The 20,775-nt window shown below is 35.1% G+C and overlaps 1 protein-coding gene and 1 non-coding gene across 2 annotated transcripts; both read left to right on the top strand.

Moving 5' to 3' along the window:
* The first annotated feature begins 13,390 nt into the window (after window positions 1-13,390).
* LOC122055485 (60S ribosomal protein L18-3) lies at window positions 13,391-17,762 on the top strand. The gene is made up of 5 exons (XM_042616948.1): window positions 13,391-13,524; window positions 13,626-13,715; window positions 13,807-13,935; window positions 14,039-14,221; window positions 17,407-17,762. Exons 1-5 carry the CDS (start codon window positions 13,522-13,524, stop codon window positions 17,563-17,565), a joined length of 564 nt encoding a protein of 187 aa, XP_042472882.1. The 5' UTR covers window positions 13,391-13,521; the 3' UTR covers window positions 17,566-17,762.
* LOC121995118 lies at window positions 14,970-15,051 on the top strand. The gene has a single exon (XR_006115844.1). It is a non-coding gene; the product is annotated as a small nucleolar RNA snoR53Y (small nucleolar RNA).
* Window positions 17,763-20,775: the final 3,013 nt, after the last annotated feature.

The following is a 20,775-nucleotide window of genomic DNA, read 5'->3' as shown; positions in this document are numbered from 1 at the left end:
GCGTGAACTCCCCGTCCAGCCGGACGGACGGACGTCCCGACCTGTGATGGGTAGAGATAGACAAGAACACCTTCTGACAGCCGTCAAGTCCTATGGCTAGGCCATACTCCAAGTCTGACAACGAGGGGTTCTGTTGTCCCATCAAGGACATACTCGGACTGTAGCAGTATGGCGTCAGGTAAGCTTTCTGACAGACACATACCGAGGTATGGGTTGCGGACACGTATGCACCTCGGTGGACGTGCAGGAGCTCTTTCGCCGCTCTATATAAAGAGCTGCATACTTCGCCGGAGGTACGCGTTCACAACCTCTGGAGCCACTTTCTTCACTGTTTGCTTGCCTGACTTGAGCGTCGGAGGGTCGCCGCCGGGAACCCCTTCCCGGCCCGACTTCTGTGCAGGTTCGCCGGAGGTTCGTGCAACCAGTCGAAGATCCACCTCAGCAGCCGGGAGCGTCACGTGCCCAGCGTCCGTTGATTCAGCATTCGGACAGGATCAAACCACTCATTAAAAGTCCTTCTTGGTGTCCAAGAAAGGAGGCCAACCCATTGCTTGGTGACCAAGCAATGGTCGTCCACCATCTCCTTAAGAGGGCCGACCCTCTTGCTTGGTGACCAGGCAAGTAGGGGTCGGCCATAATAAATTCACATAGGAGGGGTGTTTTGAATTTTTAAAATCTTCTCTTTGTAGAAAACTATAAGTTTTAAAAGAGAGATTTTAATTTTTTTTAAAAAAAAACTTTCCTTATTTGAATTAGGTCACATGGTTTAATAGAGAGTTTTAAAAGTTTTAAAACTTTCCTTTTTTAACCATCCTCATAGTTTTAGAAAAAAAGGAAGAGAAGTTTTAAAAATTAAAATTTTCTATTCATGTTAAAAAAGGAAATTTTTGAAGAGAAGTTTTAAATTTTAAAACATGGTTTTAATTTTTTAAAACTTTCCTTTTTAACATCCACTTTAGGAAAGAGAGCTTGTAAAATTTTATAAGAGGATTTCTTCTTGTAAAATTTTATAAAAATTATTATTCCTTCCTATAAGTGGCTTGGTGATTGATTCAATCAAGAGGAAAGAAAAGGAAAAATAAAAAGGAAAAAGGAAAAATTAGAGGAAGATTTTAATTTTTGTTAAAATTCTTTCCTTATTTGCCTTGGGCAAGTAATATAAAAGAAGAGGTGAGGAGGCCTCATAAGACACAATTCTTATTCTCTTGCTTGGTGATCCTCAAGTGGCCGACCCCTCTCTCTCTCTCTTTTCCCTTTGCTCTCTTTTGCTCCTTGGTGGTGGTGGCGGTCGAATTCTAGAGGAGGAGGAGAAGCTCTTTGGGTGGTGTTCATCTTGGAGGATCATCACCCACACGACGTCCAAGGGGAGCCGAGGAATACGACAGAAAATCTCGGTCATTAGCTTGAAAAGAAAAGGTATGATTAGTCATTTTCTTCCGCATCATGCTAGTTATTTTTCTTTGTTAGAATTCCAAACACAAGAGACATTAGATCTAGTTTTTTGAATTAGTAATTCATGTTTGTGTTTTTCTTTGTTTTTTCGAATTTGTGATTCGATTGTTCTTTTTGGTTAAACCTAGAGTTATATAAGGAAATTAAATATTAGCTTTCCTTAAAAGACTTTGTCTAGGAAGTGGTGGTTGCTCCCATATCCAAGAAGGTCTTGTGCCTCGTCATGTTTAACCTGGAAGCCAATTTTGAAAATTAATATTTAATGGAATTTATAACGTAGGTGGATTTGAATAAATAGTGTTAAGTTCTACTTGCGATTCAAATCTAAACCATTAAGAATATATAAGTTAAATTTGGAATTAATGATGTTAAGTTCCGTCTGCGATTCCTAATTTAACTTCTAAAGAACACAATAGGTTATTTAGGAAAGGTTCAACACTTGTACAAATTTTTTGTACAGTGGAACCGGTACGATCTTCCTAGGACTAACCAACACAGGGCTGTATTTATAGTCTTGCTCAGGGCGCTTAGAAGGGTTCCAGACGCCTAGGTACGGATAAAACTTTATCCATGGTGCAACGGCTCGACGAACATAGAATTTTCTTGTCTGGGCACCTGGACCAGATACGGGCGCCCTGACCGCCCGGACAATCAATAGTCTGTTGATTATCTAGTCCCCCCCCCCCCTCCCCGTTTTGGCTTCAATCACTTGGGTGATTCCGACCATCTAGAATAGGGCTCACCCGAACCTATTTTCTAACCTTCTCCTCGAGCAAGCTTCCACTCTGGATTCTCGTACCTCAGAAATGTCGTGCGCTTTCTTCTCATTCGCTAGCTTACTCTTGCGCAGCTCCTCATCCCTCAGACGCACCGAGCCTGTCGACTCTCTCTCGTGCCGTCCTTTTCGCTAGCTGTGTGTTTCGCTCGACTTCTTGTGCTTTTAAGTTCTTACACACTTAGACACAAGGATCAAATCATAACAAGACCAAACTTAAGTTGGTTAATCACATCAAAACTACCACGGGGTACTTACAGGCGCCTCCCCTTGAATTATATATCACTTTATTAAGTTTAATTAATGTTTCAATTTTAATTTTTAAGTTCAAGTTTAATTTTAAAATTTTAATTTTAAATTAATTAAGTTGGTTAAATTATATACTTTAAAAGATTATCTTTATTGTTTAACTTTTTATTAATTTTTAATCTCAATTTTTTTTAAATTGGTTAAGTTATCTTTGTTTTAAAAATTATTTAAATTTTTATTATTTTATTATTTTTGAATTAATTAACTTGTTTGTATTTAAGATTTTATCTTTAGTGTTTAGCTTTTTATTAATTTTTTATTTTGAATTAGTATGATTTAATTTTGATTTTATTAAATTAGTTTTATCTATAGATTTATTCTTAAGATTTAAATTCTTGTTTATTAAATTATTTTTATTTTGGATATAAATTCCTAAATTGACATTATATAGATTATCAAATATTTTATTAAGAAATTTATTAATTTTGTCTAGATGTCTATTGACTTCATCATTTTTATCATTTGAATTTTTAGATCTATTTAAGTTTGAATTATTATTTAAATTAAAATTTTTGTTATTATTTGAATTTTTAAGATTTTTATTGATTAATTTATTCAAATTCAGATTTAGTAAATTAATTAATTTAAATTTTTATTAATTAATATATTTGATTTTAAATTTTTTGAATTAATTAAATCTAATTTTTTATTAATTATTTTATTTAATTTCAAATTTTCTGAATTAATTAAATCTAAATTATTTAATATGTTTAAGGAAGTATTTCCATAAATATCTAAATTATCATGCAAATTTATAGAAAATATTTTTCTAAACTATCATGTATGTTATTTAAATTGCTACGGACAGAGATATTTTGGTAAATATTATTAATCTTAAACGCGACCTCTAATCATGTAAAGTTTTCTGCTGATTTAGACTCGTATTTGGATTTGACTTTGACTTAATTCTTCAGTTTTAATAGATCCTCATGAAGTTTGGTCAGGTGAGTCTAAAACTTATAAGCATCTTGTGTTTTCCAATTCTACATTTAATTTCGTTAGACAATAAACTTAAAATTAAACTTATTACCTTTGTGTTTGTTTATATGTCTTAAGCGGATCACCTTAGTGCTATGCCACAATGGAAGCCATTCATCATTACGAAGCATTCCAACCGACGCTTCCATACTCTATAGTAGTCTATTTTGTGTGGAGATGGTTCGTTGACATTTCACCCGAACGTCTCTTTATGCTCCATTTTCTCTTGCACAACACAATTAAAAGAAATTCCAAGACTAAGTCTTGGGATAAGTAGTGTGGGAGGAGAAAGAAAAAAAATAAGGCCCGAGTGATGTTATACTAATTTCGAGTAATTCGAAGAAACCACAGTGAAAAACTTATCTGAAGAGGTTACTGTACCGATTCAGATTGATTCAAAAAGCTTAAAATTGAAAAAGTAAAGCTGAAAAACAACAACAAAAATTAAACCTCCTTCTTGATTGATGGTTGCACCAATTCAGAGTTAGCAGAACTCTGATACCACTTGTAAGATTGAAGCGTACATGAAAGGGGGGGTGAATCACGTGATTTTAATTACTTGTTTTTTTAGTTTTACAAAAAATTGAGTATGCAATGGAATTAAATAAAATACAAGAAAACAAAAGCACATAACGAGTTACTTGGTTCAGAGTTTTCGACGATTCCTACTCCAAGACCCGTGATCTCTTGGACCGTATCGATGAACGTCAAACGGTTGCGCAAAAGCTTGTAGAAGAGATGTGTTTAAAGATTTGGCCAAGGCTTTCTTTTATTGAGCATTGAAGGTGCCTTCACCCCTCTAAATTTTATCCTGAGAAAGCAGTGCCTTATTGTTGCTAAGGTCTTCTGTGTCATCCGATCGAAGGCACCTTCAAATGCGTCGAAGTCCCTCCCGCATGGAGTCTTCGACCAAGCCTCCGAGGCTCCTCCACTCACACAGGAGGTGCCTTGAGTTCACTCAAGCCTAAATTTGTTTCTTTCATTCTGCAAAATGTGTTAGTCCAAAAAATAAAGTGTACCCTGCAACACGAAGTTAGGACAATCATAATATAATAGTATTAATTAGTTATTGTCTTTCCAAGATAAGGAATTAGTCATGGTTTTAGTTTAGGTTTCTAAAATAGACTTAAATTGACCTATGCCTAAAGTCCCTAATTGAGACTCGTCCTCACTAAAACTCTCTCCTCTAATGACTTATCTTACTTACCATGCATAATCGATTAACTTCCTTACGGTCCATCAGGTTTTCTCGCTAGTTGTCAGGTCCGCAGACCCAACTAAACTTCGACCAACTGTTAGGTCCCGCAGACCCAGTTGGACTTCTCACCAGATATCGGGTCACTCCTTGACTTATCTGGGCTTCTACACCTGCTATAAGGTCCTCTAGACTTAACTGGATTTTAACCAAGTGTCAGATGAGTCAAATTCTGCACATTTGGTAGGAAGGTTATATCACAACACATTTAATTTTAATTCAATTAATTATTCATCAAAACTTAAGTTTGATCATTGGTGCCAACTGCACTAACGATCTTCTCCTTTTTGATGCAATGATAATCTAATTAAAGTTAGAAAAATAATGCAACAAGAAATAGTAATAAAAATAATTTTTATTTTTCACTTTTATTTATACACTTTAATCTTATAATTTTTTTATTAACCTTCTTTTATATTTTTATTTTTTGATTTTTATTAAAATTTAAAATTTTTAAAAATATGGATAAATTTATAGGATTATGAGTTTAATGACATAATTTATATTCAAAAATAATTTTTTTTAGGATGATGACTTTTATATGAAACTACTTCATTATTCGATGAAATATTTAATTTTCTATTTGGTTTAATTTGGTTCAGTTTAAATAAAGGAAATTATTTTTTATTTTAATTTAAGGTTTACATACAAGAAGGGTATTTTTAAAATCAGGTGTTTTTTTTTGGGAATTATGAAATCTTAAAGCGCCTTTTGGGAATTCAAAACTTTGAGTGCATCTTTGGGAAATTATCGTTTTTTCTATTTTAATATTTATTATAATTTATTAATTTTTATATTTCTAATTTTTTTTTACATTTCTCTAATTAATACATTAAAAACACAGATAGTTTCAAATTGGCATATAAAATAAATTAAAGAATGCTAAAAAAATGAAATGATTATAATAATTAAAGATATAATTTGCTTGCTATTTAATAATTAGTATGTTTATTTATATAATAACTAAAAATTAATATAAAATCTACTAAAATGATCATATTTTTTATTTAAAAAATTATTTTCGTATTTATTGATGAGTTGAAGTATAAATTTTTTTGTATTTTATTATATTAAGTTAATTGAATTTTTACTCTTTCTTTAATGGGAGCTTATTCTTTGTTTTTTTAAAAAATTGATTTATTTTCTACTGTTTTCTATTAAAAATGATTTATTAACCTTAGGGCCGTAACTTCCATGAGGCCAGAGAGGCGATTGCCTTAGGGCCCAGCCCAATGAAGGGCCCATTTTTTTATTAAAAAAAAAAGGGATATGGACCCTAAGACTACGTTTAGTTGGGTGTAATGTAATCTTGCTTGTAATGTAATCAAATTTGTAATGTAATGTAATGTAATGTAATCTTGATTACATTACTACGTTTGGTAATATAATGTAATGTATGTAATCTTTGATTACAAGGATGATTACATTCTTTTGTTTGGTGTTCATTATTTTTTATAAAGAATGTAATTCGTATTATTATAAAATGATAAAAATATCCTGCGACCTCTACTGATGGCCGCCGTACCTTTGCCGGAGCTTGCGGCAACCAACGGTCGTCGTCGTTGGCCTCCTCCGTTAACAGCCGCCACTAGGGCTGAGCATTCGGTTAAAACCGAACCGACCAAACCGAATAAACCGAATACCGAATAAACCGAACTTTTTTAAACAAATCGAACCGACTGATTTTCACAAAAAAAACCCGAGAAAATCGAACCGAAATAAAATCGGTTTATTCGGTTTTTTACCGAATAAACCGATTTAGCCGAATTTTTCCAGCATGAACTGAACTGAGCATTAAAAGATATTATTCCAAATTCTAACTTTCTCTTTTTGCTTTCAATCTTTTTACCATCAATTTCCTCCATCTAGTAGATATCAGTATATCACAATATGCCATCACAATTAATCATACGTGAGCCAAGATAAGCAACAACAATTAGCAGCAAAGTATAATTCAATTTCCTCCATCTCGGCAAATAGAATTCAATATAAAAAACCACATAATTCAATTTACTCAATCTCAGCAACAACAACTAAAATCTGAACAACTCATATATGACCAGATCTGCAGATGAGCTGGGATAAGCAAATAGACAGACAAGGTTCACATACCATTTCTAAAATCTAAACAACTAATTAATTATATAAAAAGTGAAGCAAACAAGTCACATGAATGAAACCAACACATATCCTCAGTTTAGATGAAACCAAACATATATTTCACTCGATCATATAATTGAGTTGTCACAAAAGAAAGCTCTAAAGAAAACTGTCAATAAGAAAACACCATAAAAACAACAAAGTTTACTTGTTTGAGACATGCAAGAAACTTCACACAATTGTTTGGTTACATCAAGATAAAAATTCATAATTTGGATGGCAGTTAGCAGGCTGGCAGCTTTCACGTATACAACATAACAGCAGAGAGCAACATCAAAACATAAAGCAGCAAGGTCAACCCCAACATAGCTATGTGTCCTTACCCTTAGCAATCCTTTCCAAATAAACCTGCATTATACAGATCAAAGTATCAAACTGCATAAATTCAACTATATCAAAGTATCAAACTGCACAAATTCAACTATTTCACAGGACTACTATTAAGAAAATTTATAAATTTTTAAGATCAAACTGCATGCTACTATTAAGAAAATTTGTAAATTTTTGGAAAGACCCAATAATAAATGAACAAAGAAAACTATTTCACAGGACTCCTAGTTAGAGTTACTAAATGAGGGGAGAAGCTTATGGTAACAAATGTAGCCAACAAAGCCTCACAAGTTCAAGAACCGATAGCCTTTCAAACTTTAAATGAAGGCCATTAAATGTTGCAGTTGATGCCAATCCAAGAAATTGGAGGTAAGCAAGTTATGTAGAGTTTCTGATCACTAACTTATATGTCTCAATTTTTGGACTACTTATGGTAGATTATGTCAACAGATTCCACCTTTGTCCAGCTAGAAACTTACGAGTTCAATCAACAGCATAGAAAGAATTCATATTTCACTAGAAAAGTTTGAGATGCTAGAATTTTTTAAACAAAGTAACCAATTCCAATTTCCAAGACAGAAAACATAGCCAAAATTACCATAAAGTAGTCAACATTAATTGATCAAGTCCTATTGAGCTAGATTGCTATTTGTTAGCTTGGATGGCAAGGTTGCCAACAATGAACGACACAAATGAGCACTGGAGCTTTTGATAGGGATTTGACTGTGTTTTTTTTAAATTTGACATACATTTTTCTTTCCGCAAGTGGTTTTATATAGCTACAAACACCAAAAAATTGAGGAATAACAACATCACAGAAAGTGAGCAAATTAGAAACAACAACACTTATATCATCATATAGCTTCATGTTCTTAGTATCGAGGTCAATTTAAATAAAATACAGTATTTAAACATACCATTGATCATTGTGTCACCGGTGTTGTCGAAGAAGACGAGTCCATTATGATTTTTGAGAAATCTGGTAAAAACATGCAAGTTAAGTAAATAAAGTTTATAATTATAAACAAAAATTTAATTATATTTTTTTAAAAAAATAAAAACTTACCGTTTTCAAGTTTTTCCATATCCTCTAAAATTTCTTCAACATTGAGTGGTTGCAAACTTAACCGAAGCCAATCTTGAGTACAAATAAGACTTTCTATCACCTTAGGAGTCAATGAACTCTTAAAACAATCAAGTACCCGACCACTAGTACTGAAAGCGGATTCTGAAGCAACTGTCGATATTGGAATAGCTAATACATCACGAGCAATTTGAGAAAGAATAGGAAATCTGTGACAATTTTGCTTCCACAATCCCAAATGTCAAAAGTATCACAATATTCTTCAACTATTTCATTAAGATACTTGTCTAATTCTGACATATTGTCATCACCAAAAACTTGTGCCTTTTGTTTCTTATACTTTGCTATGATTGATTGTCTTTTCAAATCACTCATATTTGTTGAAGTAGTCAATTGATTTTGGAATAGATGAAACTATTGAAGTACCACATTGAGGCTCCATTGTTTCCTTATAATTCTTGTACAAAGCAAATAAAGTGTCCTTTATTATCTTTCCTACTTTTGCACCCTTCTCATCTCCATATAATTCAATCAACATAAATTCTACGAAATCTAATTTATGCCTTGGATCAAGCACCACCGCAATATAAAGCAACTTATTCACTTTCTCCGGATCTCCCCAATACTTGTCAAATTTGTTTTTCATTCTAATTCCCATTGAATACACATCAATATCATCACTTTGTTGCCACTCCTTCAAGATGGTATGGATATAACTAATCTCGTGTGCAAAAGTATTGGATGTGACATACAAAGATCCTGAAACTTTTAATGTTAGTTCATAAAAAACTTGGAGTAGAGATGCAAAAAGTCTAACATTATTCCAATCTGCACTTGTTGGTTTCCCATCAAAAGTCTTCAATTCTCTTTTAGGTTTACCATCTGATTCAAGTATCATCTCTTCATTCTCATTCAAAAGAACATGCCATTCTGTATATTGAAGATCTAATTTAAAACATGGATCTTGTTCATCAAACCTATCAAAAGCTCTTTCAAATTTTTGAGCTGTGTTCAACATCAAGAAAGTTGAGTTCCATCTGGTTGGTACATCTAAACATAATGAGTTCTTGCTTTCAATTTTTTCAATCTCTACACATTCTTTGAACTTGCTTAATCTAGAGGGGGATTGCTTAACATATTTGATTGCATTCCTTACCTTCATCACAGATTGATTTATATCTTTTAAGCGATCAGTAACAATCAAATTGATTATATGAGCTACGCATCTCATATGGACATATTCTCCCTTTAGAATAGTGGAATCCCAATTAGTCATCTTTTTTTTGAAACTATTGATAGTAACATCATTTGAACTTGCATTATCAACTGTAATAGTAAAATTTTTGTTAATTCCCCAACCCCTCAAGCAATTTTCAATGGCTAAACTAATAGCCTCACCTTTATGACTTGTAATTGGACAAAAATTGATAATTCTTTTTTGTAAATTCTAATTTTTATCAATGAAATGGGATGTTAGACACATATAATTGATTTTCTGAATCGATGTCCATGTATCAGTGGTCAAACAAACTCTTTATGCTGAATCATGTAACAATTTTTTCAATTTTTCCCTTTCAACTACATATAATTCAACACAATCACGTGCAACCGTCCATCTTGAAGGAATTCGAAACTTTGGACATACCATAGCCATAAATGTTTTAAATCCTTCTCTTTTTACAAATTTGAAAGGAAGTTCATCCATTATAATCATTCTATCCAATGCTTTTCTAGATGCATCTTGATCAAATTTCCAAGAAGTTAAACACACCTCACCCTCTTTTGAACTTTGTTGTAAACTTAGCTGTGCTTGAGTTGTTTCAATAACATGAGGATGTGTTCTACATGAGGTAATATGAGATCTCAAGCTTGTTGTCCCATTTCTATATGGATCACAAAAAAATTCTTTATCACAATATTTGCATTTGAATTTCATATCTGATGCATTATTAGTAAACTTTATAAAATGATCTCATACTTCACTTCTTGGTTCCATTGCTTTTCTCTTAGTTACCTTTCCTTTACAATCTACCGTAGTTTTTGTTCCCACTGAAGGACCAATTTCAGATTCTTGTATTGAACAACTATTATTAACATCCATATTTGATAAATCTTCTTGCATTGATACTAGATAAATACTGATCACAGATTCACAATCTTCACAGACACTGTTCAAAATTGCAAGTGTAATAACACTGTTTAAAATATAATTAACTAAAACTAAAAGACAAATATGAAACTCAACTATAACTAAGCATGATAATGCTTATCAGGATATCTAGACACTGTTAACTACTCGAGTTCAATAAAAATTCATATGTCAGTACAAGATCAATGCAAAGGAAGAATTAAAACTAATAATTTGTGTATTCTAAAAACAAAAACAAAAAACAGGAAGCTAAAATCCATACACAGGATGACAGGAACGATTAATAGAACACAAACTAACCGTGACTTAATGATTTTCTTGCAAATAACTTATACCTCTAATTTATGCAGGTCGCAGACGGTCCTAGGCTCCTAACGAGACTCCCCTTGGAGCAATGAGCACTCGAGTGGTGACTGGTGAGAGTGACGAGAGGAGGGAGGGTTGAACAGGGAGGATAGACAGAGTCGGAGATGTTGAATCGCAGCCTCACAGTAGCCTCGCAGGTGCTCGGCTAGCCAGGGGAGGACCGATTGAGAGAAGTTGCAGCGTTGGACAGGCGACGGAAGGAGAGACGAGAGAGGGATGACTGCTGAGCAAGGCGGAGAGGCGCAGTTGCAGCTTGCAGCGTCGCGCAGCAGCGCAGGTGATCAACGGGGAGAGACGGCTGGAGTCAGGGATCGAGCATTAGGGATTTTGGGTAACGCGGTGGGGAAGGGGGGAGAGTAGCGAGTGGCGGCGAGTGAATGAGAAGTTTAGGGATTTAGTCATTTAGGTTGAAAATTTTAACCCTAGCCACGATCCAGCCGATCCAGCCGATCCAGCCCACTTGACCTGAGTCTGTGACTACACTGACCAAGTTTTAAATCTGGTTTGGAATTGGAGTAAAAGAAATAAATAATTCGGTTTTTTCGGTTTAACCGAATAGGCAACTTTAAAACCGAACCCGAACCGAAAAACCCGAATTAATCGAAATATCGAAATAACCGAACCGAATTTAAAAAATCGGTCGGTTTATTCAGTTTGACCGAACTTTTGCTCACCCCTAGCGCTTGGCTATCCAACGACTCCAGGTCACCAGCCACGGTCTACGTGTCAGTTGCCGCTGATCCCGCGGCGCAGCGTCGATGTCTGTTCAACTCGTTGATGCCGCTAGTTCGCTGGTGGTGGTCGATAACCGGCCGGCCGGTAGCGGCGGCGGACGGTGGTCACCGGCGACGATCGCCGGCGGCGGCGGCCGACGATGGTCACCGGCGACGATCGCTGGCGGCAGCGGCCGACGGTGGTCATCGGTGGCGGCGGCGGGCGGTGGTCGCCGGCGGTGGCGGCTTGCGGTGGTGACGGCAGCCGGCGGTGGCGGGAGTGGCCGGTAGCAACGGCGGACGGTGGTCGTCGGCGGCGGCGGGCGGTGGTCGCCGGCGGTGGTGGCGGGCGGTGGTCGCCAACGGCCGGCGACGGGCGGTGGTCGCCGGCGGCGCCCGGCGGTGGTCGTCGCGACCGACGGTGGTGGTGGTGGTGGTGGCCGGCAGCGGCTGTGGCGTTGGCGGTGATGGTGGCGGCGGCGGTGGGCGGTGGTCGCCGGCGGCCGGTGGTGGTCGTCGGCGGGTGGCAGTGGATGGCAGTCACAATAGACTAGGGGTATATTCGACATTTAAAATTTGGTAAAATGGTAACCTTGTAATGTAATCCGATTACATAGTATTTGCTTTGTAATCCAGATTACATTACATTACAAGTTTAAAATTAAACCAAACAAAATAATCAACCTTGTAATGTAATCCTGATTACATTACAAGGCAGATTACACCCTACCAAACGTAGCCTAAATGACCGTTAAACATATTCTCACGATTCCGAGACACACACTGACGCATGACTCTTATTTGCACATAATTTATTCTTCGGCGTTGCTCTTCTTTGCACATGATTTCTTCTTCGGCGTTCTTTCTACTAAGGCACGGATCCACGGAACAAGAGGTAATCATAATCTTCTTCTTCGACCATCTTCTTCATCTTGCAATATGTGCAATATGTGACACTAATTGTAACCTAATCATGCAACAAGGATCGTTTGTGCGACCTAATCGCGTCGATTCTCACAGTGACTATCTCACTCGACGCGGGTTGACAGTTGACCTTTGTTCGCGTGACTTAATTGCATAGCATGGGGCTGTCACACGCTACCTCAGTCGCTTGTGCGAACTGCGACCTAATTGCATGATGGTTACTACTTGTCGTCTTGCTACCACCTGTGGCTACCGCATTGGTATCAGTATTATATGATACACTAAATGGGCTACTAATGTTATCTATTGAGAAAGAAAGAGTTCGACAATTGAATTGTACAGATTTGATAATTATTTTTATCTCTAAAACAGCTATACGAGTAGTGTTTATATAATTATTTTAAATATTTATTATTATTTTTGTTGATGTAATATATTTATTTTTAATTTATTTATATATTTAATATATATGTTATTTGTAAATTGAACTTTATTATTATTTATCGTAGCAGAAAAATCATTTTTTTAATATACGCTTCATACTCCATCGTACATAGGTACGACTCTGATTAACCTATAATCAAGTTCATCATGGAGCTAAATTTGGATGTCACACAGAAAATATATGTAAAAAATACCCTTTTTAGAAATGAAAAATGAATACAGTGAAAAAATAAAACTATTTTCATTTTTTTAATACTTATCTTTTTAATACAAATCAGTATAATAAAAGTTTTTATTTCCGGCCCAAATCTTTGCAATTCATAGATTCGTTTTCCGAATCTTGATGAAATTCTATCTATTCCCATCCATCATAACGTCCGTCACTTTACCCAGAGATCTACCAAAGGAAAAATACGTGGTTCCCATCATCTATTCGCTTTGCTGTTGAACTGGTAGAGACTGTGTGTCCGAATTCATTGATGCTCAGTACAGCGACTGGAAACCCTAGTTATCCTCCGTCTATATAAGCCATGCTTTACAACCGAGTGGAAGAGGAGCGGACTTCAGCAGCAACAAGCCGCCATGGTTATTCGAAGCCCTAATCCTCTCGTCCAGTCCTCCTCTTCTTCCTCATCCTTTCTAATCTTCCATCTCTCTCTTTTTTTTTTTTTTGTGTTTTGACGTAGGGTATCGATTTAGTTGCCGGCGGTCGTAGCAAGAAAACTCGTCGCACGGCCCCCAAATCCGACGATGTCTATCTCAAGCTCATAGTTAGGGTATGATTTACTCACACGTATATATTGTTTCTTTTTAGGTGACTCATTTGGAGATTAGAGGAATTTGATCTCTTGTTGTTTGGATCATCAGCTCTACAGGTTTCTGGTGCGTAGGACTGGAAGCAAGTTCAACGCCGTGATCCTCAAACGGCTCTTCATGAGCAAGACCAACCGGCCTCCACTATCCCTTAGGAGGCTGATCAAGTTCATGGAAGGAAAGGTTGAATATTTTTTTCATCACTGTTTTTTTTTCCGTGGAAGTCTTTTGTTAATTCATTTCATCCTCTGTATATGATCTGCATTAATTTGTTGGTTTGGATTAGGAAGACAAAATTGCCGTGATTGTTGGGACGGTGACAGATGATAAGAGAGTATACGAGGTGCCTGCTATTAAGGTGACCGCTCTTAGGTTCACGGAGACTGCAAGGGCGAGGATCTTGAAGGCAGGAGGAGAGTGCCTCACGTTTGACCAGCTTGCTCTACGAGCTCCTCTTGGGAAGAACACTGTAAGTTGTAATTTCTTATCTGTATAAATCCTTCTTGCTAATAATTATATTGTGTTTTATGTTAATTATTAAAAATCACATCTATTGTGTTATTTCATTTTATATGTTGATTATGTCACTTAATTTTAAAACAGATAATTTCTTGTAAGGATTTTTCAAAGCTTCTTATTTATCTTTTTTGTCTCTTAGTTTTACTTCCATATGCTTTGTTACTACAAATTGCATTCTATGTTGGTTGAAGATGTTGGTTTATAAAAGTTGCATCTTTTGTTTAGACACTTTTTCATTAGACTGTTTCTAATAGCTTGGTTTATTTTCAACATCATGTGATGTCGAAGCGCTTGAATTTGTGATCTAATCAGAAACGTAGGATTGATTAATTCTTTTAGCCTTCTGAAATTGAACATCTGTGTAGGATACAATTGAATTGCTCATGTGCCAATTCCTACTCAATTGTGTTCAGTGACAACTACAAGCAATCTTCTAACACATTTTGGGTAGTTTTCTTTATGGATTGATGCTGCACAGGCTAGAATGCCCTTCTATCTGTGTAGTTTGATAACATCCTTAACTTTTGCTGGGCGTTAACAGCGTAGGCAAAAATACCAAGGGCTCTCTGTTCATTTGCTACTCTACAATTTATTTAGAGTTTGTGTGTATGTATTTAACTGTTAAAAAAATAGTATTATGTCTTAAGTATTGACACTTTTTGAGCTATTTCTTGTTTGAATGATGTCTTGTTCTTTTGGTTCCCAATGATGTTTATCATTCTTTACCATGCTAATGCTGAGATACTTTGATGAATGTTCAATGTGTATCCTGAGGGAACTTATCATTCTTCTTTGAACTGCATAGTTTTAGGTTTCTAGAGGTATCTTACCATCATAGTTAAAATTCCAATTTTTGAACTTTTTGTTGAGGTGGTATTCTTTTTCAATCATTGTTAAATTGTCAATTATCTGTCTGAACCAACTTGTTGACTGCAATGATGATATTGTTATTAACCCAGCTCATTATGAGATGTTCCATCTTTTGGAACATCAAAGAATACATTTCATGACAATATCTGAGGTCATTATGAGATTCTCTAGTAATTCTTATTAACCCACTATTCTGTTCTTGTTCTCAATTATGCTTATCATTCCTTACCATGCTAATACTGAAACATTTGATGGACTTTCAATGTGCAATTTGAGGTTATTTTTGTTCTTAATTCTATTAGCCGCCAGAGCTATGAGAATCTACTTTCAGTTTTTATAATTATGAAATTCTCAATCTTTCAGCTTTTGTCAATGTGGTATCCATTTCCATTAATACAGTAATGTCATATATCAGTTTGAATCATACTCTAATCGTGCAATGATGATATTGATATAAACCCAGCTCTATGAGGTTTTTCCAATTTTTTGGAACAATCAAAGAATATATTTCACTGCAATATCTGAGCAAACCTAAGTTCTGTAGCCTTTCATATTACATTCTAGTATTTCATATTCTTTTTGAAACTGAACGTCTTTGAATGATTTCAAATAGTAAAAACTTCACCGAAATCTTTGCTGATGAGAATCTACTTCCAGTTTTTATAATTATGAAATTCTCAATCTTTGAGCTTTGGTCAACGTGGTATCCTTTTCCATCATCACAGTAATGTCATATATCAGTCTGAATCATACTCTAATTGTGCAATGATGATATTGATATAAACCCAGCTCTATGAGATTTTTCCAATTTTTTGGAACAATCAAAGAATATATTTCACTGCAATATCTGAGCAAACCTAAGTTCTGTAGCCTTTCATATTACATTCTAGTATTTCATATTCTTTTTGAAACTGAACGTCTTTGAATGATTTCAAATAGTAAAGACTTCACTGAAATCTTTGCTGATGAGAATCTGCTTCCAGTTTTTATAATTATGAAATTCTCAATCTTTGAGCTTTTGTCAACGTGGTATCCTTTTCCATCATCACAGTAATGTCATATATCAGTCTGAATCATACTCTAATTGTGCAGTGATGATATTGATATAAACCCAGCTCTATGAGATTTTTCCAATTTTTTGGAACAATCAAAGAATATATTTCACTGCAATATCTGAGCAAACCTAAGTTCTGTAGCCTTTTCATTTTGCTTAGTAGTATTTCATATTCTTTTTTAAACTGAATATCTTTAAATAATTTCAAATATTAAAGACTGCACTAAAATCATTGCTGAATGCAATGATGATATTGTTATTAACCCAGCGCATTATGAGATCTTCCATGTTTTGGAACATCAAAGGATATTTTTCATGGCAATATCTGAGGTCATTATTAACAATGTATCATTATTTTTTTTCCTATTTATGCTTATCATTCCTTACCATGCTAATATTGAAAACATTTGATGGACTTTCAATGTGCAATCTGAGGTTTTTCTTAATTCTATTTTGTCAACTTGGTATCCCTTGCCATCAGTACAGTAATGTCATATTTCAGTCTGAATCATACTTGAATTGTGCAAATGATGATATTGATATAAACCCAGCTCTATGAGATTTTCCAATTTTTTGGAACACTCAAAGAATATATTTCACGACAATATCTGAGCAAATCTAAGTTCTGTTGCCTTTTCATTTTGCATTCTAATATTTCATATTCTTTTTGAAACTGGACGTCTTTGAATGATTTCAAATACTAAAGGCTGTACTGAAAGCATTGCTGATTTCAATGATGATATTGTTATTAACCCAGCTCATTATGAGATCTTCCATGTTTTGGAACATCAAAGAATATCTTTCATGACAATATCTGAGGTCATTATGAGATTCTCCTAGTAATTCTAATACTGAACATTTGATGGACTTTCAATGTTCAATCTGAGGTTATTTTTGCCCTTAATTCTATTAACCGTCAGAGCTAGTAGAATCTACTTCCAGTTTTTTTAATTATGAAATTCTCAATCTTTAAACTTTTGTCAACTGGTATCCTTTTCCATCAATACAGTAATGTCATATATCAGTCTGAATCATACTCTAAACCTAAGTTCTGTAGCCTTTTCATTTTGCATTCTAGTGTTTAATATTCTTTTTGAAACTGAACGTCTTTGAATGATTTCAAATAATAAAGACTGCATTCAAATCATTGCTGAATTTTTGTTTGTGAAGCAATTTATTTGATGTGACAAAAGCTTTTTCTACTTGTATAGATTCTCCTGAGAGGTCCCAAGAACGCAAGAGAAGCTGTTAAGCACTTTGGTAGAGCTCCTGGTGTGCCACACAGCAATACAAAGCCCTACGTGCGATCCAAGGGGAGGAAGTTTGAGAAGGCAAGGGGTAGAAGGAACAGCAGAGGATTCAGAGTTTGAGTTGGTCTATTCGATACTTTGGGAGTTGTATTGGAGTGCAAAAATCTTCCATCATGTTCTTTCTTCTGTTCTATTTTGCATCGCCTGGGATTTGTCAATTTCGCTTAGATTTCTCATGCCTTTTTGACTTGATTCGTTAATGATCAAACCAAAATGTAGTTTGCATTTGGTTTCTTAAAATGCTTATCTTTTTAGTTTGTGGTATTGTCAATGTAATTGCAATGTCAGTTCAATCTCTTTACTACGTGGAATATATTCTTTTTTTTTTAAATTTATTTCTAGATTTTTTATGTTTAATTATTAGTTTTTACAAGTTTACTTTTATTTTTTATTGAGCTTGCTCAAAAATTTTATTAAAGAATTTATTGTTTTTTGTATCGAGTTTCGTTGACCTTATAATTTATTTGGGCAAAATATTATTATAAAAATGAAACCTATATTTATTTTAAAAATAAATTGTAAACCATTTAAGATTGCAAAAAGAATTATAGATTTTTATATATATTTAATAAATATTATAATGTTTAGAAAATTGAATTGTATCAATACACAATCTATCTATTCCCTAACATGTGTACTAAAAGAACACAGAAGTTAAGATTTTAAATCTATTTGATTCAATATACATTGTTTGAACAAGTCATATGATATAATAAGAACACCCAATCTCTTCTCTCTTTTCACAAGTATTAAAGAGCACGATATTACTTGGCACGGGACGATGGATGATTGAGATATAGAGTGTTATCACATGAGGTTTTGGGATCGAAATTATGCGCATCCGAACATGATCTCCTCCATATCTTGGAACTTGCACTAATGACTAGTAACCACCTGTTTACCTCCTTCGTGTTGATCCAGAGATAGATTAGTAGGGATGTTGAAGATGAGCGAATCATCTTTTGTCACACGATATGAGTTAACACTTTCTTATTCTATATCTTATGTCATTTATCACCCTTTAATCTCTTTTCATACTTGTCAATGTTAGAGTTTATCGATTTACCTTCTCCATATTGGTCCTAGGGCGGATTGACAAGAATACTGAAGATAAATGTATTCATCTTTTACCACAATGTTAGAGTTTACTGAGATTTCAATAATTTTGCAGAGCAACCATTTGAGGATCTATCCAAAAAAACCCACCTAATTACGGCAACCTAATTCTATTTATTTCAAATCTAAACACTTGATAAATCTAGACTTAGATTCTTATCCATTTTCCCACTTGCCTCATTTATTGTTTTTTTTTCTTCCATTATTGGCGGGTAAAATGAATCAGGCAGAGGAGGCGGGTTCCTTGAATTTGTCCTTCTCCTTCTCCTTCTCCTTCTCCTTGTGGTTCTCCATCCCCAATAATTGGCCTGCTCCCTTCTCTCTTGTTCTCCAGGCTTCTGCAGCAGCAGGAACAACACAAACAAAACTGGTTTAAGGGGGCTCCTCTCGCTGCCCCCTTGCCTCAAGGGGAGCTCATGAAGAGGCTTTTTCTTGCATGATCCCGACTGAGTGTTGGATTGGTGTCTAAGTTTGATGGCCTTTTCTTGCATGACCCCGACTCGTGAGTGTTGGATTGGCGTCTAAGTTTGATGGCCTTTCCTTGCATGATCCCGACTCGTGAGTGTTGGATTGACGTCTAAGTTTAATGGCCTTTGTGCCTTGTATGTGTTTGGGGTATTGTCTCTCCCCTAATCAGCCGTGTGTAAGGTTTGTCCATAACTTTATTGGGAGCTCCCAAAATCTCATTTTGAGGGTTTCTGTTGGGCGTTACAGGAGATGAAGGGGTTTGTCTCTCTCATTGTTGCAAACGCTTCTTTGCTGCAAACGTCAAGGAGACGAAGGAGCGTCCTTTCCCCTTCATCTTCCTCAATCCTCCTAAAAAAGGAGCGTCCAAGCAATGAAATCAAGGCGCAGCAGAAGGTGATGCGAAGGTGATCAAAGAGGGGCAAGCGAAGCTGTGAGGTGATTTGGTTGAGCAAAGGAGAAAATCCAGAGGCTGAGATTTGACTCGTGAACCTTGAAACACTTTCCGACTACTCGTGATCATGTTTCCGACAGCAGCGACGCCCTGCGGTTCTTCTGCGATTCTTTCGGGAGATCATTGTGAGCGGTTACCGCTTTGTTTTGTATCTGTCTTATGCTCTCAAAAAGACAACAATGGTATCAGAGCATAGTTTTGAAAGCATGAAAATCCCTGCGGCTGAAAAATTGCGATCACTCATGAAGAAATCGCGAAGTTGAGATTTCTGGGATCTGCCAGATCTTGTTTCTGCGATTTTCACCTGGAATCGTGTAGTCCTTGGTGGCATAGAGTCGCGGCAGAGGAGTGCCGACGACCGTGTTTTTAATACCGGTGAAATTCAGCGTGAGAAAAGCTCGCGTTTTTTTGTTTCTGTCGTGAAGAAAATGAACAGTGAACACTGTTCATCAATTGAATCGATTAACCAATTAATTCAATTGAATTGAATTGATTGAAGTTTCATTTCAATCGGTTCAAAATTGCACAGAGTTCTTCAATCGATTCATGGATCGATTGAAGAGAAATTCAAAAATGTGAACAATGTAATTTTTGATGAATCACAGTAAATCAAAGTTACATTTTTTTTTCTTGCATGCGGAAAAAAAACGTGAACAGTTGTTAAAATTTAATTAATAATACATGTTTTTTTCTTGCATGCTAAAAAAAACATGAACTTTTGTTAAAATTTAATTAAATATATTTATTAATTAATTAAATACATAATGAAATGTATTATTAATTAATAAATAAATATTTAATTATTTTATAGTTCAATTTATTGAAATCATACCAATTTGTCCGATCAAACCCATATTTGGTTTAAATTATTAATTGATTTAAGCAGACCAGTTTGATTCAATGATACCTAGATCTGGTTCAAATTATTTGTTGGTTTAACTAATTCGGTTTATTATTGAATCAATTGGGATGATCTTGATTACAGAAGTTGGATTGATCAAATATGATCAGATTAGTTCTGTTGTGTCAGATTTGACAATAAAGATTAGATTTGTTCTAATAAATCAAACTTAATCTAATGGGCAATTGGACGAATCAAACGGACCTAAGTTTGATAAATAAATCTGAGATTGACTCAAATGGGATTAAACAATAACAGAACATAGGTCAGAAATCCCTGTCCAATTAGATTAGTTCTAATGAGGACGATAGACTAAGCTTAAGAACCGGATTCC

The sequence above is a fragment of the Zingiber officinale genome, chromosome 1B (genome assembly GCF_018446385.1).
Source record: "Zingiber officinale cultivar Zhangliang chromosome 1B, Zo_v1.1, whole genome shotgun sequence".
NCBI classification, from domain to species: domain Eukaryota; kingdom Viridiplantae; phylum Streptophyta; class Magnoliopsida; order Zingiberales; family Zingiberaceae; genus Zingiber; species Zingiber officinale.
This window is presented reverse-complemented; position numbering and strand designations above follow the sequence as displayed.